General features: G+C 41.6%; 1 protein-coding gene across 11 annotated transcripts in view; it reads left to right on the forward strand.

Moving 5' to 3' along the window:
• agap1 (ArfGAP with GTPase domain, ankyrin repeat and PH domain 1) overlaps positions 1–25,733 on the forward strand; it is a 615,219-nt gene that overhangs the window by 297,040 nt on the left and 292,446 nt on the right. For all 11 annotated transcript variants that reach the window (XM_078403564.1, XM_078403565.1, XM_078403566.1 and 8 more), the window contains one exon: positions 211–303. In XM_078403564.1, the coding sequence (XP_078259690.1) occupies positions 211–303 (93 nt within the window). The remainder of the gene's footprint in view (positions 1–210; positions 304–25,733) is intronic.

The raw sequence follows: 25,733 nt of genomic DNA on the forward strand, positions 1-25,733 counted from the left end.
TTTAAATAATTTAATCGCTGGCCCTCTACACCCTCAACATGAAATACCCTCTACATTTAAAATGTAGTTTAACATTTTCAGGATGGAATAATAAAGTGGTTGAAATTGTGTTAATCTGAGGTAAAATTCATGGTCCAGAGCTCTCAATTCATATTGTTTCTTGCTATCTGAATCTGTACTGCATTACTAGGGGCATTTTCTATCTTCTAGTCTCGAAAAGGAAGTGATCTAGACAAAGAGAAGAAAAGTCTGGACACCAGGGCAGACAGTATTGGAAGTGGCCGAGCAATTCCAATTAAACAGGTAAGGTGCTGCTTCTCCCTTCTCTCCACTGCTTGTTTTAATTAGAAGCTTTGAACACTACAGTTTTGACACTGTAACTCACCTCTTGTTTCTCTGTTTGTTTGATACTTTCCATTTTGTTAATACAGAAGTCGCACACTTGACATCAATTAGCCAGGCCCTAAATGCGCTAAAGTAAAATCATTAGAGTAAGATGGTCACCACGCTGTGGGAAGTGTGAAGAACTGGGCCTAATTAATTGAAATCTGCAGGCCCTATATGCATATGGAGTGCTTCCAGCTTTGGCTGTTTCAAAGGCCGGCTTTGTAGGAGTGCTATGATTAGCACTGAACAGGCAAGAGCCTGAATCCAGCCACTGTACAGATTTCTTGTGATCTTGGATGTTGTTTGATTTGGCCCAGTTTGCAGGAGGACATCTGAACACGATTTTCTCCGTTCCCAAAGCATAGGTAATTAGCACAGATAAACCATGGCCTGGACACTGACTTGTTTGCAGATTTCCATTGGAGAGGGCTTAGCAGAACATGATTTTTGTAATGTGCAAATTAACTTATTTGCTTTAATATTAGAGCTGAAGAAACTTGCTTTTAACAGATGAGAGTGTTCTTTGTCTCAGTATTGTGCATGCAGTCGAGCACAGGAGATACTTTCATGATTGTATGCTGGCTATATGGAAATCTCCTCACTGATTTTATCCTATTTTTATAAAATGAAATAAGAAGCTGTGTTGACATTCTGGGTTTATTTTGGCCTTGCAAATGGACTCATGCTGAGTTTCTTCACTGAATAAAGTACAGAGAGAGCATAGTGAGAGTTTTGTTTTTCACAATGAAATCCACAGATTCAAAGAGAACTAAACATTTTTTAATTTTTTTCAAAGTGCTAATTCATTAACTGCCAAACTTTGTACATCTATTTCTCAATGTCGCTTACTTTGGTAGTTAACTCAATGTCCGAACTATATCTTGTACAGCAGACAGCTGGATAATTTACATTAAAAAATAACCAATTAGGCTCTGCATTGTGGCTGTCTCCAGATGTTTGAATGGCGGATAACGGATCACAGGGTGAATTTGGCTGAAGTTTAACTGTGAGGAACACAGAATGATGCATAATTAGGAACTAGTAAAAGGCTTTTATTTACGAGAAGTCAAGTGCTTTAGCAGAGACTACTGGGTAGTGAATTTTCAATAATCTGACACCATACCAAGGATTTTCCCGGCTATTGGCCGTTATTCCTATTATACACACATGGTTTTACCTGCCTTGCATGTTGCACAGTAGTACAATAAATGTCCTGGTGGACTCATTCAGTGTAGCAGAGTATTCTGACTCTTGCTACACACTTCACTCCCAATCTGAACCATCGGATTGCACTTTGGACAAATCTGTGAGCCAGTTGTTGAACTGTCAGCATTTCCAAACAATCGGATGTTACATTATCTGAATTTTTCTTGTACTTGGAAGCAGTCAATGGATTGGAATGTTATCGAGAGATATATAGTGGAAATAATAATGATTACCTGTGAAACTAATTAAGGAGTGCAGGACATGACAGGGAATATTGAAATTTATTGAATCATCATCATAACAGCGAATGATTACAGACTTCCCCAACCGTCCGGCTGTGTATGATGTTAATTTCCTGTGATCCTCTGCTTCTGTTGCATTGTTACTCCAGGTCCTATCTCCTGTGATGGCTTCCATGTAGAAGCAGTGAGAGTGAGACCAGTTTTACCCCAGCCTTTCAAAAGTGTCACTTACAGTTAATTATCAGGAAACTCTTTGACAATCTATATTAGATTAATGGGCCAGCACCATGCATTGGGTAGCTTTGATTTTTGTGCTAACTAATTAGTGTGGTGCGTCATTTCCAATGTATGAATAGAATGAGCTGAGATGTGAAACATGTCATGCAACCGCTGTACAGTTATTTATCTAATTATTTCAATTGTAAATTTCTGTCGTATAATGCGATAGATTGATTAATTAGAGTATTTATTCACTGAACTGACAGCTGCATTCAAATAAATTAGTGCAAGACTTTGATTAATTTCAATATAACGTAAACTTAATGTTTGCCGAAGAAGTGTGAAAATGCTTTAAAAGCGAAGGAGAGGCGGGGGAATCACAAGTGTGTCTGCTTTGTCTTGACTGGGCTTGTCATTTATTAATTTCTCATAGCAGGAGAATTGTACATACATAATCACTTGACTGCAGTGGGAGCTGGCAAGTTCCTGTGGTCTCATTTGCATAAATCTTGTTAAGTCAATGGCAGTTAATGAAGTACAAATGAGCTCAAAGAAGGTGACATGGAAATGGCTGATGGCAGATGGGAAGTCTGTTTATGTGATCACAGCTGTGCGCGCATGTGTGTGTGTTTGTGTGTGTGTGTTTGTGTGTGTCTGGCTACCAGTGCGTTTGCCTTTCACAGTATCCCTGTGCAGTTAGAAATGCCAGGTATCCTTCACAGGCAAAAAATTCCCTCACTTTTCACATTAGTCCACTGCGCTTCCAAGTACTGTTCTATTGATGTCCGTATGCAGGCCATTTATAACCTGCTCCCTTGGGAGAGTCTGTATTGCACTGAGTTGTAATGCAAGGTTTACTGTGATCTCCTGCATTGCAGAAAGCAGTCCGACCTGCTGTCAGAGTAAACGGGGGCCTTTGGTGTGGAAAATGGATAGAGACAATTTAGAGATAATCAGTCTGTTACCTAGGGGAGAGTGGAGATAAATAATGAAATAAACAAAGGAGTACAATGTGAAGTAAATGGGCTTGAAAGTGGAGATATGTGGTGAACAGTGAGTTGGAAAGATAGGACAGGCCAGTAAGTGGAGCATAGTGTGGAACAAAGCATGTCACTTGCAAAGTAATCGCTTAGAGGAGAGCCAGTGTTGGCTTGTAGAAGATAGTGGAGTGAGTTAATGCAGGGTACAGAGTTTGTCGTACATTCAGGAAAGTAAGCAAAGGATCCCAAAAGTCAAACTGTGTGGAGCAGAACATGACACTGACAGAGAGTGCAGTAAGAGACCAACAGCAAGTCTGAGGAGCAGTGAAGAAAAGGGTCAAAGGTGACAAAGATAAGTGCAGAGACAAAGAGCAGCTCCCATTTTGCAGCATACTGTTTGTTTTAATGTTTTCTTGCAAGCAAGATTGTTTCTGTCCAATGCAGTCAAGATGTACACGTCGTTTAAGAGTAGCTGGAGTCAGTGAGAGAGCACCCTGAAGAACACAAGTTCTAGAATAAATATTTGGTGCAGAATGCTGAATTATGCAGTTTCAGTTTATGTACTGAGGATGGAAAGCAATGTGGATCAAACTGATGAAACGCCTTTTAAAAGATAATATTTCACAGAAGACCTAATAATTGCTTTCAAGTCATTGCTTTTATCAAAAGCAAACGTTCAATGTGATGCAGGTTTGAGAACCTATGGTATTCATGAACTGAATGTTTTGCGAGTCTCTTCATTAATTTGTGCATTTTAAAATTATTCACTTTACCCCAGCAATATCCCAGTTACAAATAACTCATCACTGAATTAAGAGGGTTTTTGTCCCCCTCTTTTTTTGGGGGGGGGGGGGTGTGATTCTCATCTCCTACTCATTGCATCCCTTCAAACAACGCAGAGTCTGATTATGCCCCTGTAATGTGCCATTTGTTGCCAAAAAGGGTAACAATGATGTATTGAATTGACCTATTGAAGCTCGATGCATTAATCTGCAACAAATGCCACTTTTTTGTTCAATTCCTGCCTTAGGAGGCAGTGCTTCAGTATCAAACAGGAAGCGTACACTCTCTCTATGGGCACGGGGAATCTGTTTTGCTGCCTTCTTCCAATGGACTACAGCAAAAAGTCTCAATTTTATGCTGACCTCCCAGTCCATTCATACAAGTGACTGGTTGTCATCTGAGCCTTCTGACATCAAGGAAGCTGTCAATAAGCATAAACACAACTTTTTAGTGATGGGTATCTTAAAATCATAGATTGGGTATTTAAATCCAATGTTGTGAAAGCGATGTGTTGGGAGGTGGTCATCTGTTGGATTACAAAGCCAGAATCTAGAGAAATGCCTGAATAAATCAGGAATAAAGTTGCCATTTCCAGAGGGATTGACGTTGCGTTGCTTCTCTACCATGCGAATCCAACTATATTGATGTAGGATTCAGTGCACGGTGCTGCAGAACGTATCTCCGCTGATGCAATTCTTTCACTTTCAGGACACTTTTGTCATAGTTGTGTGCTGTGTTAAGATTAATACTGATTAACCCATGTTCTCACACCACTGGGTTTAGGTTTTTATTCAAGTTGCTTTATTCAAATGCCAAACACATTTTGGTAATGTTACAAGATATATCCTCTTTTTAAAGGTGGCAACAATAATAAGTATCAGTAATAGATTCCCAGTTGTGCAAGATAGAGGAATGAGTAAGTTAACCTATGATGGGCATTTATCAACACTGGGCCTGTACTCGCTGGAGTTTAGAAAAATAAGTGAGGACCTCATTGAAACATACAGAATAGTGAAAGACTTGGATAGAGTAAATGTGGAGAGGATGTTTCCACTAGTGGGCGAGTCTAGGACTCATAGCCTCAGAATTATAGGACGTTCTTTTAGGAACATAACATAACATAACATAACAACACTTTATTGTCACTCGGCACAACACCGAGCGAAATTTCAGCAGTCACACAAAATACAGCAAAAAAGAAAAGAACACAGGACACCCGACCGCAACACAAACATCCATCACAGTGACTCCAAACACCCCCTCACTGTGATGGAGGCAACAAAACTTCCCCTCTCTTCCCCCCGCACCCACGGACAGGCAGCTCGACCCCTACCGAGGCAAACGACACGCACAGCCCCCGCAAGGGGATGGAAGGCCCCCCGGCCGAGCCGCCCCGGGCACCGAAACGTCCCGCGGCCACACCGGGCGATGTTAAGTCCAACAGCCGAGCCGCACCGGGCACTGAAACGTCCCGCGGCCGAACAGCGCTGACGATGTTAAGTCCAGCGGAAGGAGATGAAGATAAATTTATTTAGTCAGTGGGTGGTGAATCTGTGGAATTCTTTGCCACAGAACGCAGTGGAGGCCACCAGTGGATAATTTTAAGGCAGAGATAGATAGATTTTTGATTAGCGCAGGTGCCAGTTATGAGGAGAAGGCAGGAGATTGGGGTTAGGAGGGAGAGAAAGACCAGCCATGATTGAATGGTGAGTAGACTTATGGGCCAAATAGCCTAATTCTACTCCTATTATGACCTTATGAATTAATATCTATAATGACTATGTTGTACAATATTAATACCTGACATTAAAGTTACCATGTACTGTGGAATCTATATACTAAAACTCTCGTTTGTTTGTTTGTTTGTTCCTGAACTACAGCCAAAACGGTACACGATAGCATGACAATTTTAGGCCCACCTTACTCACCGTTGTCCTTTTGGTGCTAATGGAAGAAGTTTCATTGAAACTGGTGTTATATTTTTTAAGTTATTCCCATTTTAAAGTTTAAATCTATCTTCTAGGGAGGGAAGGGGCAGGGAGGGATGGAGGGGGTGAGAGAGGGATGGGGAGGAGGGGGTTGAGGGGGAAGGAGTGGGGGAGAGGGAGGGGAAGGGGAGCTGGAGGGAGGGGAAGGGGGGCTGGAGGGAGGGGGAGGGGATGAAGGAGGGGGGAGGGGGGAGGGGAGGGGGGGAGGGGGGGAGGGGAGGAGGGGGAGGGGGGAGGAGGGGAGGGGAGGGGAGGGGGAGGGGGAGGGGGGAAGGAGAGGGTGCTGCACCAATGCAGGAGAGGTTTGGCCTCAATGGGTCCACTTGGTCTAGTAAATGCTAAAACCCCAAGCTTCACAGATGTCTTATTATCTGAAGTGGTGTCAAGAGGCTATGAACCAATGATGTCCCCAATTTCCTGCAGTAACTGAAATGACCAATGTTTTCTAAGTTCCACACGCGTGTGGACTTAAGTAGAAGAATTTTGGGTGAGATGACATCTCTTCGCAAACGGCTCAGAGGTTATTGAAGATGAAGGTGGAGCTGACTGATTTGCTGTTTACATGGAATAGTCTTCTCGTGATTGGTCATCTTTGAAATCTTTTTGGATTGACTTTCCCTGAAGACTTCAGTTGCCAAGTCAATGTCTCCTGTGTGCTAATTTATCTATATTCTTCCCTGATAAAGGAGCACTTCTATTTTAAATCTCTTATCCTTGCTTTTGTCTCCCCTTCCCACTGTATCAACTCGCCACCTTTCTGATTTTGTACAACCTCAAGGCAAATCCTCCACCGCATATACCTCTTAAACACTCCTTAATTGCGCTGCTACTGGCAGTCATACCATGATCACCAATGTCCACCACCTCTACCGTTCTCTGCCAAGACCTCTGTGCTTCCATCTCTTTTCCCTCTAAGACACTGCTGAAAACATTTGTCTCTCAAGTTTTTGGTTACTTGCCTTCATAACCATCTTGTTATTTTGCTGAGTATCATGAAACTCCTGTTAACAGTTTGGAATGTGTTAAAGGGGTTTATAAATGGAAACACACTGACATATATTCAACACTGAGACTGATAGATTCTTGGAAAATAAGGGAATCGAGATAAAAGCCAAGTGGATGCAATGGAAAATCAGGCAAGATATTGAACGGTACAGATGGATCAGGGTTGTTTGGCTTACTCCTGATTCATATTCTTATGAAAGAAATACGTAGTAGGTGAACTTAAAGCAATAAGTGCCAATGCAGAATAGGAATATGTTAATCTCCATTTTAAATACAAAAAGGCGAGAAATCTTAAGGTGTCTGTGTTCAGAGGGATCTGGCTGACCTTGCACATGAATTACTGAAGTTTAACAACCAATTAGGAAGGCAAATGGTTGGCCTATATTTCAGGAGGATTTGAGTATGAGAGTAATGACATCTTGTTCCAATTATACAGAACTCTGTTAAGACCACATCTGGAATACTGACTGGTTATCCTACTGAAGGAAGGATATACTTGTGATGGTGACAGACGTGGTTAATCCAGTTAATCCCTGAGGTGGGGGATTGCCATAAGGGGTGGGATTAAGCAAACTGGGCCTATACTCTCTTAAATTTAGAAGAATCAGATGTAAGCTCACTGAAACAAACAAAGTTTTAACAGGGCTGGATGGAATAGATGCCGTTGGTATTTCTGCTGAACGCTAAAGTGCTTGAGTAACTCAGTGAATCAAGTAGCATCTGTGGTAGGAATGGACAGGCAACATTTCGGGGAAGTGTTCAGATCTGAAATGTGCCTGTCCATTCTTTCCACAGATTTTGCCAGACCTGTGGAGTTACTCCAGCACTTTGTGTTTTACTCAAGATATCAGCATCTGCAGTTTCTTGTATCTCTCTGATGTTTCTTCCAGTTTGGTTGGCAATTAAAGACAAAGATGAGATGAAATTTCAGGGTGGAGAACCTTTAGAATTCTTTACCCAAGGGGCTTTGAATACTCAGTCGCTCTGAGTTCAAGACCTACATGTTAGGGACAAGTTACAGTGTCCAGTTAACTTCCCAACCCGCACATCTTTGGGATGTGGAGGAAACTGAAGCACCCGGAGGAAACCCAGGTGGTCATAGAGGATGTGCAAACACCACACAGACAGTACTGCAGGTCAGGATCGAACCCAGGCCACTGCTTCGCTAAGGGAGAGAGGCTAAGAGCTGCACCACTGTGTAACCTTGTTAATGCCAAGGGATTTGAAGTTCAGATAGGAATGTGGCCACTTTGCCACCAAGGTGATTAATCGGCCACAATCATCTTCAATAGCAGAACAGGCATGAAAGGCTAAATGGTGTTATATTTATTTGTTTGAAACCTGACTCTGTTCAGAGTGCAGTATTGCAGGTACGGGTGTGCTTCACACTTGCTATTCACATCAATGTGACTGGACGGTGCCATAGAAGTAGAGCAGAAAAAGGATGGAACTTCTCAGCGGGTTAGGCAGCTTCAGTAGAGGTGATGACATGCTTAATGTTTCAGGTCAACGACATCTCACCAGATGCTGCCTGACCTGATTAGTTTTTCTGTTTCATTTCAGATTTCCAGCATCTACAACACTTTGTATTTGAAGTATGATTAGCTTTTCAGGATTCCTCAGCTAAGTTTCATGTCCTCACCTCAGTGTGACAACAGAATTTACGTCTTGCAGAATTTTATGTATAGTTTATATTTTTGTGTGTTTGTCTGACTCTACCTCCCTGTTGACTTGACTTGAGTGGTTAGAATTTGTCTTCTCTGTGCTTGCCCGTTTCCCTTTCAGTCTCAGACAAGGTCTGGTGGAGAATTGAACTTGGTTCATTGCTGATCTGTCCAGCACAGACCCACATTGTGCAGTGCTTTCACGTTTTTTGCATATTAAATTTTTTTTTTCATTATAGCTTAAAAATGTACCAGAAATTAGACAAGTGCAGATATTAATCACACTTTTCTTAGAATAAAATGCATTGAAAAGAGGTTAGCCGCTTATCAGAAGTTGATTTCGAAACAAGGAATGGTTTTGTGCTGCATTTGAACCCATTCCGTTTTACAAGTTGAACCGGCTCCCCCTGTTAAAAGTCGCAGTGAATCAAATTAAATGATACGGTTGATAATGAAAAAGTAAATGTATGAAGAAATGGACCCCGATTAAAATTCCCATTAGTCTCTCTACATTGTTAATGTATCTTCACAGGGAATATTAGGACACTGATGGGAAGACAAAAGCAGCAGGAGCAAGATTCTATATTTGAACATGAATCTATTTCAATGGCAGTGCTTTGAGGAGACTGAGTCGCTAAGGGCAGTCAGGAATCGGTGTTAAAAATTTAAGCCTTTTAAAGTGCTTATTGTGTGTGTTTTACTGGAGTTGCGTTAATAATGTCTTTAATAGGATTTTTCTTGGTCTGAATAAAGCTTTCCTTTAAGAGAAATCTTGTAACAAGGTTATTAGCAATTGTTGAGGTATTTGTCCGACACAGAGATGAAGTGTGACCCCTGTAAACTCCTCCTTAATCTTTTACGACCACAGGACTGAATAATAAACCCTTTCTTGAAAAAAACTGCACATGGAATTGTTAAAAGCCTGCACATTACTCAGATGTAAAAGATACCGTCTCCTACAAGCAGCCAGTGATAAAATTGGGTCTCAACTGGAGCACTAATTGATTTGAAAGTTCCCTCGGGCTGACTTGCATGTTTTCCCTCTGCTATCTTATACGTCACGCACTCAGTATTCCCACAACAGTCAAAATATTTTTATCCTAGTAATTAGATAAACTGTGTCTTTACACTAGGAATGTGTGGTGTGTACTTGCTTGGGGTTTCAGAGCATGAGAGGAACTGTCGGAGTAGACCTTAATATAATCTGGATCCCTCAACTCAGCCTGGAACATTTATTTTCCCTTCATACTTACCTGCACTCAGTGGGGACACTGGGGCTGAAGGAGAAATCAACAAAAATACATTTCATTCTATGACTTTGCGTGCCCTGTATAGAAATGAACAAATCAGATGGGACTAGTTATTGCAGCAAGTTTAGTGTTCAATCTGCCCCAGATTGACGGGGCAAGATGCTCCTCTCTCCTGGTGAATGGCTGTGACTTTAAAATCTCTTTCAACAGAAAATACTTTTCTGGACTCGGGGTTAAATTATTTTCTGGCTTAGCACTACTTCTGTTTCAGACTTTATAGTCCCAATAGAGCATAGGGACTCTGCTGAGAACAATTCATGAAATAGAGTACAGAGATATTTATTGTGTATTTTAACATAATCAGACTACAAGTGGAGAAATGATATTTTATCCTGTCATTAACATAATATTTATGGACTGATAATTATAAAATAATGACTTTAATAAGACTCAATGTACAAAACAATCCAAGGGACTGCCAGTCAAAAACTGCAATTTACTTTAAAAGTATCATTTGATTTTTTAGAGTTTAAAGCAACATAGAACCTATCACACCCCTGAGATTCACAGGACAATATTTGTGGACATGACAGACAATGCCAGCATTTATTATCAATCCTTTATTGCCTATAAACTGAAAGGCAGTTCAAAGTCAACTTTTCTGAGACCACATTGGTGGCTCCAGAGTCGATTCCAAGTGGATCTGGGATAACGACAACACATTTCCTTCCCTATTTAGGTTTTTACAACAACCTGGTCATTTCATAGTTACTGTTTCTGAGATGATCACTTTTTAAAATTTCAGAATTACCCCTTGAATTTAAATTCCCAGGTACTTCAGTAACATTTGAACTTAAATCTCTGAATCAGCAGCCCAATAACAATCACTACCCTCTCATTCACCACAATCTCAGTCCTCATCACACAAATGGCTTGCCTGCAGTCCGTCTGCCTTTTGTGTTTTTTGTTGTTTTTGTCTCAATTGTAGTGTTAATATGATGTAGTGTTGTATGTTATGTTTTGGGGGGGGGGGGGGGTGGGAGGGAACGGGAACTGTAACTGTAACATTCTCTCTCCAGAACGGAGACGCGACCTTTGTTCTGTGCCGTGTCTCCGTTCCCGCTGCGGCCTACCACCGGCCATGCACCTGGGACCACCGGGATTTTTTTTCACCGCCCAGCGGGGGCTTCAATATCGGGAGCCCCGACCGCCCCAACGTGGCAACTCCAACAGCCTGACCGCGGGACAAGACGGCAGGGAAGAGAAAAAGACATTCTGGCCTTCCATCACAGTGAGGAGGGACTGGAGGAGACTCACTGTGATGGATGTTTCTTTTTGTTTGGTGTTAGTTGTGATTGTATGTGTTATTGCATTTTTATTGATTAATCTTATTGGTCTTATTGTTCAACTGCGGGTAATGTTTCATTTTACTACACATTTATGTGTATGTAACAAATAAACGACTATTGACTATTGACTATTGACTATTGACAACACAAATCAGAAAAGTCAACAGTAATTTTGTGCTCACATTTCATCTTCCTCTTCTGCACTCGCCTGGGAATCGTTCGATCAGAAGCAAATAGTTTGACCCACTTGCACCCTGGTCAAGTATTCTTTCCAAACCCAGAACTTGCATTTATTTATGTGTCTCCCGTGGGAAAATGCAGCAAATACTCAGTGAAGCAGAAAGTGTCCGTAGTGAGAGAAACAAATTTGATATTTCGTCTGAGATCATCAACCAGTAACAGTAATTCTGATTCACTCTCTGCAAGTTATGCCTAATCTACCAATTATTTTCTGTCTTTACACTATAAAGGTCCTTGCTTCACGTTACTTCATGCGGGGCGGGACGATGGAACAGTTGTATTCAGAATCCCTCTAAATCCTCCCTGGGATTAAAAGGGAATTTGAAAAAGTATATAATTATTTACAGATGGTTGTTTCGCATAGAAACAGGCTCACTGGCCCATCATATCCATGCTAACCATGGTACTTATCTATATTAGTCCCATTTAATCAACCTTCTCTACACCAGTGATTCAAATGTACATCCACATGTTTCTTAGATGTTGTGAGTGTCTCTGTCTGCAGCATCTTTTGGCATCCTTCCAGATTCCAACCACTCTGTGTGGAAAAAGTCCCTCTCACAGCTCATCTCACCTTATGCCTCTTGTTTTGGCATAGAACCAGCAACATAGTTTACAAATTGGAATTTGGCTTGCTCACAGCCTGGTTGTGATGCAGAACTGATTAATGGCTCGACAGATACGACCAAACTGGGAATTTAAGGGGACCTCCTCAAGGCCAGGAGTGCAGCTCCTCATTTGCTACAGCTATTTAGAATCATAGAGTCATACAGCATGGAAACAGGCCTTTCGGCTCAACTTGCCCACACCGACCAATGAGCCCCATTTACAATAGTCCTACCTGCTTGCGTTTGGCCCATATCCCACTAAACCTGCACGATCCATGTACCTATCTAAATGTTTCTTAAACATTGTAATAGTACCTGCCTCCTCTGGCAGCTCGTTCCATACACCCACCACCCTTCGTGTGAAAATGTTACCCCTCAGGTTTCTATTAAATCTTTCCCCCCTCACCTTAAACCTATGTTCTCTGGTTCTTGATTCCCCTATGCTGGGCAAGGGACTCTGCTTCTACCTGATCTATTCCTCTCATGATTTTGTACACAAATTAAAATATTTTATAAATGTACATTTAAATTTATTAAATAAAACATGCATGCATATGCATACATTGTACACAATAAACATTTGCCGTACTGCGATTCCTCTGAGCCATAAACAATTACACTGGTATCGTCATTAATAAATTTGCGAAGATTTATGAGCATTGTTTACTGACTGTTTGCGCGGTGAAATTGTACCAGCAGCTGTTTTGTGTGTCTAATTAACAACTAATTATCAAAAAAAAGAGTTTGTGTGTTTGCCAATAAACTGACTCATACATTTTGTGGAGAACATTTGTAAATTAATTTGCATGGTCTGAGGCCAGTTGAATGAATGAGCTTGCGGGCTGGAAAAGAGGTTGGATATAGATCCTGACAGAGAGAATGCTGCACTCAGTCACTTGTCCAGTGGATGGATGCTTCCCATTTCATTGACCTGCAACCCCACAAATTGTGTTTGAATGAGTTGGCCATATCAGTGGCCAGAGCTGCACAGATTTAGGAAAAATGTGAAATATCTGTCAGTTCAAAGCAAGAAAGCTTATTTTTTAAATTCATCCTTGAGGTTTACATGCTGTTGGCAAGCCAAACATTTATTACCCTTCCTGAGTTGTGCTTTCCTAGCATAGGTAACTGGGGAAACAGATTAGTGGCATATCATTGCCGTTAAATGAATCTTTGCATGCTATGAAATGAAAATACAAAAATGCTGGAAACACTCGGCAGCATCCTCGGAGATTGAAACAGTGAATGTTTCAGGTCCGTGAGGCTTTGTCGGCGCTGGGAAAGAGAGCCATATAAAATGGTCATAGAGCCAGAGGTGAAAGTAACTTAAATTCTTACCTGTTCAGTGGTGTCACTAACATAGCAGACTTGACCTGTTTAGAATTCAGTTTAATGGTCATGTTCTTGTTAAATTTTCTCCCCACTTGTCTTCAATTTACTAAGATAACACACAAAGAGTGGTGTTAATTTATTTTTGGCACCAGTACCAAGATATACTGAAAAGCTTCATACCTTCTGAACCTAAATGGTTCATTATTAATTCTGGCGTTGCTTTTTCCACATTGGGTTATGATTTCAGCTTGTTTATGTTAAAGGAAGCCTAAAAAAATCATCATCTACTTTGGTGAAATTAGTGTCTTCTTCAACTCAACAAAGTAAAGTTTTCCTGCGGGGGATCTTTTTACTCCAATTTAGTCTTAGATAAAGGTTGGAAACAGTCGCTTCAGCCCATTGAATTTCCACCAACCATTAAATGCCTGTTTACACTCTTCCCATATAATCCCATTTTTTATACTCCCCACATCATAACAACCTTCCCCACCCCCATATTTAACGACTCACCTGCACACTCCACTAGTCTTTGGGATGCAGAAGGAAACGAGCACCTGAGGAAACCCACACAGTCACAGTGCGAATGTACAAATTCCACGTAGAGCGTGCCAGGGATCAGGAATGTACCTGTGTTACTGCCACTGCCGCCGATGAAGCAGCTAATCCACTGTGCTGCAGTAAATGGACACTTATTGGAAGAAACAGATTGCACCTTTCACAGCCTCAAAACTCCCTTGCTCTTCTAAAAGGTGGTGGAAGGCACATCTGACTGGTGCATTGAACTGCAAACTGGAGGTAGTGTTCGATTCACTGCATCAGTATCTGAAGTCATGGCCTCTCCTTCAGATGGCTTGATGCAACTGAACCCTGGCTGAACTGTAGTTCAAGCAGTCAATTGCTCGAGGGGAATTCAATTCAGGAACATTTCAACATGTTGATCAGTGGAGTGTTGAGGCAGTGTTGTGTGTCCACATTCTCCTTATGGTGTCACTCCTTGTGTTGAATGGAGGGCAGGAACCTGCGTACAAGAAGGCAATTTAATAGTAATTCTACCCAGTAACTTACATGACTATACAACACAACTTGCAGTGATATTGTTCTTCAGCATTGGAAAATGTCCCTGACACTTCACTGAAGTCTTAAATGCAGCTGCAAAAGGAGATACTGGAACACGTGGCCTAACGCTTAGCCAAATGGCATTGGCATGTGCGCTTTGTTTTAAAAAGGGGGAGAGAGGCAGTAGGGAGAGATTTAAGAAGGGACTTCAAGAATTTAGGGCTGGCAATTGAAAGCACATTACTGTTTTGATTTCTCATTTGTTTGAATTAAAGACTCGAAAATATTGTGATGGGATTTCTGTACCTGTCAGACAGTGCTGACCAATAGAAAAAAGTAAATATGTTAGCTTCTCAACTGTTTTGCTGTGCAATTCATTCCATTACCCTGCCATTTGAAGGTAACAAGCTGTAATTTTATGCCTTCCTCTGAAAGATGACTTGAACAATACAATACAATATATCTTTATTGTCATTGTACAGGGGTACAACGAGATTGGGAATGCACCTTCCATACGATGCAATAAATTAATTAGCTAATCAGTATAAATTTATACAACCCAGTGAAACAAAATTAGAAATAGTTTTAAAACAGTATAAAGTTCAAGTAGGTCTGTGCCGGTTCACTGTGCGATGTGACCATCTGGCTCAGCAGGACCGGTTCATAGCAGCTATGGCCCTGGGGATGAAGCTGTTCTTGAGTCTGGAGGTGCGGGTGTAGAAAGCCTTGTAGCGTCTGCCCGATGGAAGAATTTCGAACAGACTATTGTAGGGGTGTGAAGAGTCTTTGTGAATGCTGGTGGCTTTTCTGAGGCATCGTGTGTTGTAGATGTCCTCCAAGGCTGGTAGCTGTGTTCCGATAGTCTTCTGAGCTCTATGGACTACCCGCTGAAGAGCTCTCCTCTCTGCCTCCGTGCAATTGAGGTACCACATAGGGATGCCATGTGTTAGGATGCTCTCCATGGTGCCGCGGTAGAAGGTCGTCAGCAGCTGTTGGGGCAGACCAGACTTTTTCAGTGTTCTTAGGTAGAACAGTCATTGCTGCGCCTTCTTGACCAGCGCAGCAGTGTTATTGGACCATGTGAGATCCTCCAAAATGTGAGTGCCCAGAAACCTGAAGCTGGACACTCTCTCCACATTGTCCCCATTGATAAAGATCGGAGCATATTCCCCGTTGTGTGATCTACGGAACTTGATGTTCAGCTCCTTGGTCTTGGAGGTGTTTAGGGACAGGTTGTTAACTGAGCACCAGTCCGCCAGGTTCCTGTCGTTTGTTTCATCACCGTTGGTGATCAGCCCGATCACCGTTGTGCCGTCTGCAAACTTGAGAATGGCGTGGGTGTCGAATGCAGGAACACAGTTGTGTGTGAATAGGGAGTAGAGCATGGGGCTCAAAACACAGCCTGCATATTCTGCATAGTCTGCATATTCACCAGGGCAGATTCTGATTAAATAAACACCATGTTAATGTTGCCAACATCTATTTAATACTTCCTGCCTCATTTGAAATTTAAAGAAGGTACAATTTGTCTTGTGTAATTTTTTTCCTTCAATTCAGTTCCTTCTTACTTTACCAAAGGGAAAACATTGCATGGCAGCTTGTGAGTGTTCACATATCCCATCGGAAAAGAAAGGTGATGTAATCACCACCTGCCTCTGAGAAACTTCATGTCTGAGTGACTAACAAACGTTGCTACCTATCCCATTCTTTGTCTGGATTGTCAATTGTTTTTGAGCTTTTGTTGATTAATTCTTCAGATGTAGGCATAATTGTCAAGACAGCATGACTTGACCCTGCATAGTTGCACTTCAGACGGTGGTACTGAGCTGGTACTTTGAACCGTTGCAGTTTTGATACATGTCGTTTTATTGTAATGCAAAAGTTGCATTCCTAAGAAACTTCATGTTACAGAAAGTCACGTGACAAAAACACAATTGAATCAATGGGGAAAAGGAGGCAAGGGACGAAAAGGGTTTCAGACTCACTACAACAAAGTTACTTTTCCCGCTCATTAGATTTTTTTTTTAAGTTATAAGTTTGTTTGTTACTGTAAGCAAAAATTACTAAAGGCTCTATGTTACATAATGTAATAGAGTATCATTACACGTGTCGATAGAAGCAATTGCTTGATAATTTCAATGATCACCTGCAGTGAAACGGACAAAACTGTCCTTAAGTGAGAATGACATCTGATCACTGTGTGGAGGTTATGTGAAACCTTTTTTCCCCCTCAGGACTCTTTTTCTGGGACAGCATTTTTTTCCTGGTTGTCAATTTCCAACGTAACTATTAAATGGTTCTCTAGTTCCCTATTTGCCTGCTTAATACAAATAGTGTCCCCTAATTTATCAGTCACATTATTATCCAGTTATCGTCTGGAAACATACATTATTAGCAGAACTACCTGTTGTCCAAATGTGGACTCCCAGGATTTAACCCAACACTGAAAGGTAGTACAGACTTAAGTTGGTACAGTCCATGACTTGTAGGATAAGTTAGTGATATTGCTGTCCCCTTGTGCCTCAGTGATGTTTGAGGTTGCAAATTTAGGAGATGCAGCTGAGGGAGCTTTGATGCCTCGTTGCGATGTATCTTGCAAATTGTGCATACCGCAGCTGCAACTGCATTAACCTGGCCCTCGTGAATTGTAAAGATGAGGACACTGCAGGAAGTTGCCGGATACTCAACCTTCTGAACTGCTCCAGTATTCCCATACAATGCCAAACTGTACTTAAAATATATGACGTACGATCAATGAAGAACTGGAGAAGGCTATGCTACTTGGTTCTTCAAGCCGCTTCTCCCATTTGGAGTATGGCTTATCCTCCATCATAATTTCTAAACTAGTCCTTTGATGCTTCTCGTGTCTAGAAATTCATCTTTTTCCTTAAGTATATTCAGCAATGTGACATCCACGGTCTTCTGTGACAGAGAATAACTCGGTTAACCACACGGACTGAAGAAATGTACCCTTTTCTCAGTCCTCAATGTTTTATCCCAAATCCTGACATGCTGATCCCTGATTCTAGAATCATTCCATTCCCTACAGGGAATGCTCCCTGCAGGAATTTTGTACATTTCAAAAAGACTTCTTGTTCTTCTAAACTTCGTATATCCAGCACATAATCCTCTGACATTTTCGCCACCTCCAACGGGATCCCACTACTAACCACATCTTCCCATCTCCACCCCTTTCTGCTTTCCGCAGAGATCGTTCCCTCCACAACTCCCTGGTCAACTCGTCCCTTCCCACCCAAACCACCCCCATCCCAGGTACTTTCCCCTGCATCCGCAGGAGATGCAGCACCTGTCCCTATACCTCCCCCCTCGACTCCGTCCAAGGACCCCGACAGTCTTTTCAGGTGAGGTAGAGGTTCACTTGCACCTCCTCCAACCTCATCTATTGTATTAGATGTTCCAGGTGTGGACTCCAGTATATCCAGGCCTGATTGACCCAATCTCTGATTGGTCAACAAGCAGAAAGGGTTCATTTAAAAAAACAAAACAAATCCAACACTTTTAGCTAGTGAAGAGATGCCAGTTTTTTCACAGTATCTCTCAAGTTTAGGCAATTTGAAATCCTTCAAAAATGTTCAAGTTGATATCAGGTTCCGCTCTTACATTCACTTCTACATCAAGACCATCACCTCATAGAGCAAAACAGCATGGACACATATCCTCCATCTCAATCTCATTCATGCTGAGCAAATTGCTAGTCTCGACCCTTTTGCCTGCGTGTTGCCCATATTCCTCGAAACCTTTTCTATCTATGTACTTATCCAAATGTCTATTAAATGTTGCGACTTTATCTGCCTCAACCACTTCACCTGGCAGCTCATTCCATATAAACACTACCCCCGGTGTGATGAAGTTGTGCCTCTTAAATCTTTTCCCTCTCACCTTCTCTCTATGCCCTCTTTTATTTAATTCCCCTTCCCTGAGAAAAAGACTGTGCATTCACTTTATCTATGGCCCCTCATGATTTTATATCAGGTCACCCTCTATCTCCTGCACTCCGTGGAATAAAGTCCTGGACTGCCCAATCTCTCCCGATAACTCAAGCCTTTGAATCCTGGCAATATTTTTCTAATTCTTCTTTAAACTCTTTCCAGCATAATGGCATATTTCCCATAGCAGGATAACCAAAACTGTACACAGTTTTATATGTTTAACGTAGAGAGTGAAAACCCCCAAAAAATTGAACTGAACTAATTTAGGGATTAATCATAGTCATAAATCAAACTGTCCAAATTTACACTGCTGATTGAGCTCCGAATTATTTCAACATCAATTGATGTCCTTTTTTTGTACTTACATTTCTTAATTTGTGTAGTTGCTTCAGTGTAGTTAGTTTAACCGTTCCAACTTAAGCCCAACTCACAGCCAGAAAGATCTGAAGCCTTGGGTCCCAACAACCTGGAAAAAGGTTTGAAGAGCCATTAGATTGTGTGTGATTTCTTTTGTTTTTAACTAACCATATATTTTGGTGATTATTGGATCAGAAAAATATTGGAATAAAGCATAAATCCAGGCAATATGCTGCAGTCAGGCGGCATCTACTGAGAGCGTCTTTCATCAGGACAAATGTTAAACTGTTGCCTGACCTGTTTCCAGCATTTTCTGTCCTTATTTTAGATTTCAAGCTTTTTCATTTAAGGTCTGTTTTAGAGAATTAAATTGACAGGCAATCAGAAGCTTGTGACCATGCATGTAGACTGATGCAGTCGGCTTCGGAACATTTACCCAATCTACATTTGGTCTCCTCAGATTGGAGAAGACTGCCTTCTGAGTGTAAAAGACAATGGACTGAGTTGAATAAAGGCAAGCTGTGAAATGGTTGGTTTTAAATCTCCTGTACTTGTACAGGGAGGTGTTGTGGAGAGGAGTGGGCCAATTGAGTTGATGAGGAGTGGTGCCGGGAGCTATTGGAGTATAGAGGTTAAATGGTGGCAGGGGTTAAGCTTCCAGAAATATATTCTCCCCTCATTGTGAGCACTAGTAAGGGACTGAGTAACTTTTCTGATAATAGCATGAGGAATGAAAGTAATTACAAATTAGAGGATCAGAAAGTGCTGCCTGCTTCATCCAGAGAGAGTTCCCATCTCGAGCCAAAGACTTGCTGTTAGGAAATTTGAACGAAGTGAAACACGGTAGTAAAATCCTGATAATCTGGCAGTTTGGAAGTCCTGACGGTCTGGCATCTGGTTCACTCATTAGCCTGGAATGAGTCGGGGGTTCAGAGTGCTAACGGGATGTGTGGCCAGAGGTGGGGTTTGAGTGCGGAACTCCAACGGATGGGTTTGTGGAGCTTGGGTCAGGAGTACTTGTATATTTCCTGCCTCCTCTAAATCCACTGAGTTCACTGGGAAATGTATTATATCATAGTGTAACGTAAAATAAATGATGGAAAAAGTGTCTGCAAATGTATCCAATAATCCTGAAAATTTGTTAACCCTGCACCACCCGCGAGTGCCAGATTAATAGTTTCACCGGAGCAAAAATGTTGGCATTGATATCTGCTTTCAAAACACCCCAACCATTTTCTTCTTCACACATTCCAGAGCACTTGGGAAACATATGGTCACAGAGAAACTTCCCTCAGACAGCCTGTGAGGCCAGGATTAAACCCAGGTCTCTGGCACTCTGCCAGCTGTACCACAGTGCCAACAATGTGTGTTCTCGGTAAAGAGTGAGGAACTTGCATTTACATCATACCTTTCGAAGTCAAAACGAATTATAGCCAATGTACACAGGTCACATAAATTGCAGATACCTTCAGTGATTTTGGTGAAGGGAGAAAGATTGGCCTAGGCATTGAAAATATGTCCTCTGCACTTCCTTGAAAATTGCTGTGCAGTCGTTTCTGCCACCTGCTCAGGAAGCCAACGTCTTGGCTGAACGCTTCATCAAATAGACAGCATTTCTGAAAGCTGGCTAGCTTGTGTACGCAGGTCCCCAGAGTAGAGATTGAACCCATGACCTTCGGACAACCTACTATGGACTGTGTACCAAGGCTGTGAAAGCTGCAGTGAGTGCAATGTCCTGGTGTGTTCCTCTAACCGTACATTAAACCTGAATGCCAGGCTTTGAATCTGAGAGGGTTAAACAGCAGAACCAAATCAAAAGTGATTGTGTTCTTGATTGTTTGTGAGAAAGTACTTGCTGCTCACCATTTTATCTCTTAATGAATAGAGACTGCTGAAGTAAGGTTTGGATAATTGAGTTTATAATTAATTACCCATAGCCCTCATCAGATAAAATGGTTGCGGTGATATTTTCCCCTCTTTTTTCCACACTCCCTCGGGCCTGTCCTTCTTTGTCCTTGCGTTGACAGGTTGCACTTATCAGTGTTCTTAAGGCCTCTACCCTCTCTCTGTATTTTGTGGTCAGTTTTCCCTTGTTGTGAGTGAGCTTTACAATCACACCGACTGTCTGGGGGTCAGATGATGAATTAGCCATAGGAGGCAACGTTAAGCTTTATTGCAGATCAGCTGGGTGATAGGACAGAACTGTCACTATTTGTCCATCTTTCTGCATTGGCACGGACTGGCTACTTGACAGCTCAAGACAAAAGGGACCCCTGTCTGAGATTTTAAAGAAAGCAAGTGAGAAAGTATTCATTCCACAAAAACAGCCGTCTTCTTTGATGTGTCGGGATTTAAAGGCCCATGCCTGATTTCTTTGCTACCTACATTTGCATCCCCTGCAATGTTTATGGTTCATTGATTAACTCGTATAACCATTGTAGGTCTCTTATATGAATATAACGTCCTTATTAATAAATCTTTGAAATTTTAAACAAATGCAGGGTAAATTCATATTTAATTCCATCGAATATTAGTTTGGAATAAAACAAAACTGGTGGAAGTTTATGTTGCCAGAGTTAATGTTTCATCAGAACTGGGAAAGTTAGATGGAACAGTTCTAAAAGCAGAGAGAGGAAGAAGTGAAAGAAAGATCAGTATTCTCTTCTCCTCTCCTCCAGTTCTACCTTTCTCTGCACCTTAACTTGTTTTTTTACTGTACCTCCCCCCCCTCTTCCCGTCCCCTCGCTCTCCTCCTCTCTCTCCTCATCCCACCACACTCCCTGCAGGTTTATTTCATTGTGTAAGGCAGTGAATTAAAAGATTTGTTTTAGTTTGGGTACACGTGTCATTCTGTAATTTAACCTTCCTCAGAGTGCACTACATTCCAATCTGAACTTAAAGCGATCACCATGTTTGCAAAAGTTAAATAGTGTTTTTCAGATGGACCAAATAAATTCCAGAAAATCCTCTTATTGAAAGGGTTTTTGAGGATGGTCTCTGTACAACTCAAGTGACCAACTTGCAGGAAATGGCGTCCCTTCATAACATTGTCATGTTTTTTGAAAAGCGTTACTGCTTGTGACAGATTTCTCAGTAATCCTTCTCCCCTCTGCGGTCTCACCCACAATTTTAATTATTTTTATTTGATATTTGAATTTGAGGCAATTATCAAAGAATGTTCTCTCTTGCCTGTCTTCCGAGGGCTTTGTGATACCGTTGAGATACCGTGCAGCAAATCCCTCAAGTTCCATACTTAGTGTGATTTACTATCCAGGTAGCAGATTTTACTGGAGGAAAATAAATTTACATTAATACAGTTCCTTGTCACAGCCTTCAGACATCCTAATGCATTTTACTGCTAAAGAAGTGCTTTCGAAGTGAAGTCACTGACTTAATGTCTGAAGCAGTTTGTACATAGCAAGATCCCAAATGCAGAAATAAGAAGCTGATTAGATAACTTGCTTTGAGTGAAGAGTGAGTAATAAATATTGTTGCAGGACACTGCGCACAATGTCACTGCTCTTGACTTCAGCAGCCTTTTCTGGATTGTGTACTCCCAAATGAAAGAGAGATTGCTTTGGGTTGTGGTCTGATCCAAAAGGTGCAAAACATTCTCACAACCACTCTGTGGTGTCAGCCGAGGTCTTTGCTGGTTTGTCTTTGCTGGTTCTAGGGGCCTTCATGTTCTATGGGGTAGAGCTACCATGAGGACACTATGGGTAGATCAAGAATTTAGCCAAATTTCCATCTAACTAAATAAAAGAAAACTAGAAAAGAATTTGTCAAGAAATCTGTTCTCAATAGTGTAAATGAAAGGCTGGATTTATAAGATTTATAAAATAATTGTTCAGTTTGGTAGGCACACACAATGTACTACCACTGTGCTACATTGACCTACTTTGGTTTAATGGTGCGTTATTGTCACATGTGCGGTTCAAATGCACAGTGAAATTCTTTTCTTGCAAACAGTCCAGTAGAGTATCACCATACCGCCCCCAATTAGCAGTTGTACAGAAATAGTCTACTTAGCCTGCGTGCAAGAGGCACCATATTTGGTGCCATTTTCCAAGTCCAGTCCACGTTCCAGTTGTTAAGAGTGGTGTCCAATTCAGGCAAGCTCCTGGCTGCTAAGTGGCCTCCAGCCATCACCTTCCTTGGTCGACCAGCAACCGATGTCCTCTCCTCGCCCGTCCACTTTTGTTCTCAGGGTGAGCCTCCTGCAGCCAATGTCGAGGGCGCGGTAGGCTAGACCATGGTTCCCTCTCCTTTCTCCTTCCCTGTCGCATCCATCGTTGCCGCCAGCTCCATCCCCCCAATTTCTTGTGGGTCCCATACAGGCAGAGATGGGAGAAATCATAATAGGGAGGAAAAAAATGGGGGTCATTAAACAAGTTGATCTTGGGTATCCTCACAATAGAAACACCAGAAAGGATTTGGGGACTAGTGGGGAACACGGGAGTCTAAGAAGAATGGAGAATCTGTTACATAGTAGGCTAGCTATAGTAAAGGTATTGGAGAAATGAATGCTGAAATCCAACAAGAATTTTAAGAGTGAAGCACAGAATAAGTGAATTAATTGATGCTGATTTTCCAGTTTGTCCTGGATTTTGGAACAGACCCAGGAAGGTAGCAAATGTAAACCCTTCCATTCCCCTTTTCATGATGAGAGAGACTATAAGAAATTATTGACCAGTTGACCTGACATCAGTAGTAGCAAGGTTTGATACCAGGTTGATTGAACAATCTTTGGGTGGTATCACCACCCACTTATGCCTGACTAGACATTCTTTTAGGATGTAAACAACAGTTTAGATAAAGGATAATCAGCAAAGGAGATAGATGTATTGGGATTGTAAAAGAAAATGATTACGGCTGGATTGAAGGGCGTTAACAGAATGAAAATAACATGGGATTTAAAAGGTCTGGCTGACTTGCAATGACTAGTATTGCACCACAGCAGTGGGCTTTAGCAATGTACAGTGGATCCGAAGCCCCTATAATGAATGTGATCTGCCAGTGAGGAAGTCAAGGATCCAATTGCATTGCGAGGAGCAGAGATAGTTCCCTGAGTTTCATGGTAAGTTTAGAAGAGATGATGTCGTTGAATGTTGAGTGTAGTCAATGAATAACAGCCTTATCATCCAAGTAGTCATGTGGAGCGTCTGTGCATAAATTGTAGAGATATCCTTTTAAGGTGATGGATTTGATTGGTTTAATGATTTGGTGTATGAAATAGCAATTATTTGCAGTTCTTAACAGGAGTTTTAATGACTATTCAGGTAGAATTCTCTCTTTATTTTTTCCCACTGAGTGGCTTACGAGATGGGGGTTGTACATCAGAGTAACAGGCCCTTTGACCTAATATGTCATACCCCTGCTGAACCTATCTACATTAATCCTTTTTACCTGGGTATGCTCTATAATGAGCCAAGCTTATTGTCATATGCACAAATATGGTGAGGTACAGGTACAATGAAAATAACAGCAGCATCACAGGGATATAGTCTCAGACAACACACAAAACATAAAATATGTATAGGAAAGAACTGCAGATACTGGTTTAAATCGAAGGTAGACACAAACTGCTGGAGTAACTCAGCGGGACAGGCAGCATCTCTGGAGAGAAGGAATGGGTGACGTTTCGGGTCGAGACCCTTCTTCATATAAAATATATATAAATCATACAAGATAGTGAATAAAAAGACTGCAAAATGAAGAAATGATTTGCAAAACAAAATTGGAAAACAACTCCATGTTAGTGCTAGAGGTGGACCGTAGTGTTCCATTGTTCGGCAAGATAAAGGTTATGCGGGTCAATTCAAGAAACTGATGTTGCAGGAAAGTAGTTGATCCTGAACCCGGTAATGTGGGACCTCAGTAGCTGTTTTGGAACCTGATTGTGTAGGACTTCTATGTCTGAGCGATTCAAGTACTCATCTGAATGCATCTTAAATATTGGGAGAATATCTGCTTCCACACCCTTTTCAGACAGATTCCAACCATACTCTTCGATGTACTGCAACAAACAGCTTGTGGTGAATCTGTGGAATTCTTTGCCACAGAAGGCGATGGAGGCCAAGGCAATGGATATTTTAAAGGCAGAGTGAGATAGATTCTTGATTAGTATTGGTGTCAAGGGTTATGGAGAAACATAGAAACATAGAAAATAGGTGCATGAGGAGTCCATTTGGCCCTTCGAGCCAGCACTGCCATTCATTGTGATCATGGCTGATCATCCACAATCAGTAACCCTTGCCTGCCTTCTCCCCATATCTCTTGATTCCGCTAGCCCCTGGAGCTCCATCTAATTCTCTTTTAATTCGTCCAGTGAATTGGCCTCCACTGCCTTCTGTGGCAGAGAATTCCACAAATTCACAACTCTCTGGGTGAAAACGTTTTTTTTACTCAGTTTTAAATGGCCTTCCCTTTATTCTTAGACTGTGGCACCCTGGTTCTGGACTCCCAACATTGGGAGCATTTTTCCTGCATCTGGCTTGTCCAGTCCTTTTATAATTTTATACATTTCTATTAGATCCCCTCTCCTTCTAAACTCCAGTGAATACAAGCCCAGTCTTTCCAATCTTTCCTCGTGTGACAGTCCCGCCATCCCGGGGATTAACCTTGTGAACCTACGCTGCACTGCCTCAATAGCAATGATGTCCTTCCTCAAATTAGGAAGGCAGGAGAATGGGGTTAGGAAGGAGAGATAGATCAGTCATGATTGAATCGCGGAGGAGACTTGATGGGCTGAATGGCCTAATGCTGCTCCGATCACTTATGACCTTATGACCTTTTATTAACATAACACCTTTAACTATCATTTTATCAAATCTTGTGATCCAGGTGGAATGCAGGCTGGCCTTTTCTGTTCACTGTTTTTCAGTATTCATGAACCAGAAAACTAGACTGGTGTTATTTCCATTACTTTTGCCAACTACTGTATTACCTTCGTTAAACGTGTTTTAAAGTGCAGACTATTTATGCCACGGAGCTTGGTTGAGACTTTAAATTCAAGGGTACATTAATATTAATGCTGTACATTTAGGCTGGTCCTAAACCAGAGAGCAGAATTTTGTTGACCCATTACATCATCAATTCCCCTAATCTTTGGAGCAAT

Source organism: Rhinoraja longicauda, chromosome 8, assembly GCF_053455715.1.
Source record: "Rhinoraja longicauda isolate Sanriku21f chromosome 8, sRhiLon1.1, whole genome shotgun sequence".
In the NCBI taxonomy this organism is placed as follows: domain Eukaryota; kingdom Metazoa; phylum Chordata; class Chondrichthyes; order Rajiformes; family Arhynchobatidae; genus Rhinoraja; species Rhinoraja longicauda.